Raw genomic sequence first — 2,037 nt, 5'->3', positions numbered from 1 at the left:
GGCATTTCTCCATCTTCCCCTCCTGTCCATGCTTCCCTGGTTCTTACCCTTGGACTCTCTGGGAACAAGGCAAGTTCAGATGCAGCTCACACACCAATGCTGCAGGTCCTAAGATGCAGCTGTGTCCATGGGAGCAAAGCCCCTCAGTTTGTTCTGACCTGTGGGGCTCTGGACAGTGCAGTGTGTGGGGCCGAGGACTGAGCTGGCTCTGCTCACATCACTGCATTTTTAGCACATCCAGGAGTTTCCCTAGCGTTGTCCTGCTGGAAGATGCTGAGCAGCATCTCTCAGCTCCTCTATATTACAAGTGGGTTACAGATATAATCTGTGTGTTAGGGCTACTGCTTCCCTGGAGCTGCTGGCCATGGACACCAACTGGATGTGGTCTTCTCAGTGCTGGTCTGTCCAGCTTGGCCCTTTGGCTTGATAAAACACATCCAGGTTTACTCAGCATCAGAGCCACTTCCAAAATATTCCGCTGTGTCCTTAGGTTTGTGTAAGCTCTAATGTCTGTCACCCACTTTCCCACGTGCCCAGTGCTGTAGAGCAGGGATGACTCGTTCAGAGTTTGTGGGCAAAGCCCTGCTCCTCCCATCAGACTCAGCCAGCACAAACCAGAGCTCCAGCTTGGGGGATGCACTAAGGTCCTGAAAGAGAGGAGAAAAGCAATGTATGCTGGGGAGGTGGGGTGGCGAGCTGGAGGGGGCAGGGAATGGGAATAGCTTTGCTCAGAGCAGTCCTAACTTGTGAGCGTGTTTTCCTCCTTTGGCAGTACCTCATGAACAAAGGGATCAGATGTCCAACAGCAGCTCCATCACCCAGTTCCTCCTCTTGGCATTCGCAGACACGCGGGAGCTGCAGCTCTTGCACTTCTGGCTCTTCCTGGCCATCTACCTGGCTGCCCTCCTGGGCAACGGCCTCATCATCACCGCCGTAGCCTGCGACCACCGCCTCCGCACCCCCATGTACTTCTTCCTCCTCAACCTCTCCCTCCTCGACCTGGGCTCCATCTCCATCACTGTCCCCAAAGCCATGGCCAACTTGCTCTGGGACACCAGAGCCGTCACTTTCTGGGGATGTGCTGCTCAAGTCTTTTGGTTTCTCTTTTTAGTTGTAGCGGAGTATTTTCTTCTCACTGTCATGGCCTATGATCGCTACGTTGCCATCTGCAAACCCCTGCACTACGGGACCCTCCTGGGCAGCAGAGCTTGTGTCCACATGGCAGCAGCTGCCTGGGGCAGTGGGTTCCTCTATGCTCTCCTTCACACTGCCAATACATTTTCACTACCCCTCTGCCAAGGCAATGCTGTGGACCAGTTCTTCTGTGAAATCCCGCAGATCCTCAAGCTCTCCTGCTCACACTTCTATGTCAGGGAGGCTGGGCTTCTTGCAGTTAGTGCCTGTTTGCTCTTCGGGTGTTTTGTTTTCATCATCCTGTCCTACGTGCAGATCTTCAGGGCCGTGCTGAGGATCCCTTCTAAGCCGGGACGGCACAAAGCCTTTTCCACGTGCCTCCCTCACCTGGCTGTGGTCTCCCTCTTCGTCAGCACCTCTTATTTTGCCTACCTGAAGCCTCCCTCCATCTCCTTCCAGTCCCTGGATCTGGTGGTGGCTGTTGTGTACTCAGTGGTGCCTCCAACAGTGAATCCCATCATCTACAGCATGAGGAACAAGGAGATCAAGGATGCCCTGAAGAAAGTATTTGAACACATACTATTTCAGCATCCTTAAGGTACCCATCATCCTTATAAAACTCCCAGGTTACCTCAGGAAAAGTCACGACTATCTTTTGTTCTGTTCTTTATTTTATATTTCTTTTTTATACCTGTGATAATATTAATTGCAAATAGTGTTATTCATCCCTCTTCTTGGCATTCAGCTTTTTTTTTTTTTTCTGAGCTACTATCTTATTGTGCCTACAGAACCAGTCTCCTTGCATATATAAAGAAAACAGCAGAAAAGAATTTGGCTGAGCTCCCATCTCTTCAAATCTGCTCTGGAGCTGGGGGCACAGTGCCAGCATGCAGAAGGGGTAAA

The 2,037-nt window shown here is 51.3% G+C and overlaps 1 protein-coding gene across 1 annotated transcript; it reads left to right on the top strand.

Annotated features, from left to right (window-relative positions):
• Nucleotides 1-795: 795 nt before the first annotated feature.
• Nucleotides 796-1,731, top strand: LOC309603658 (olfactory receptor 14A16-like; the record flags this gene model as incomplete). The annotated part of the gene is made up of 1 exon (XM_082338603.1): nt 796-1,731. One exon carries the CDS (start codon nt 796-798, stop codon nt 1,729-1,731), a length of 936 nt encoding a protein of 311 aa, XP_082194729.1.
• Between the last annotated feature and the right edge of the window lie 306 nt (nt 1,732-2,037).

Source organism: Platalea leucorodia (genome assembly GCF_965183815.1).
Source record: "Platalea leucorodia genome assembly, contig: HAP1_HAP1_SCAFFOLD_162, whole genome shotgun sequence".
Classification (NCBI taxonomy): domain Eukaryota; kingdom Metazoa; phylum Chordata; class Aves; order Pelecaniformes; family Threskiornithidae; genus Platalea; species Platalea leucorodia.
Note: the sequence above shows the minus strand (reverse complement) of the source record. Positions and strands in the feature narration are given on the sequence as shown.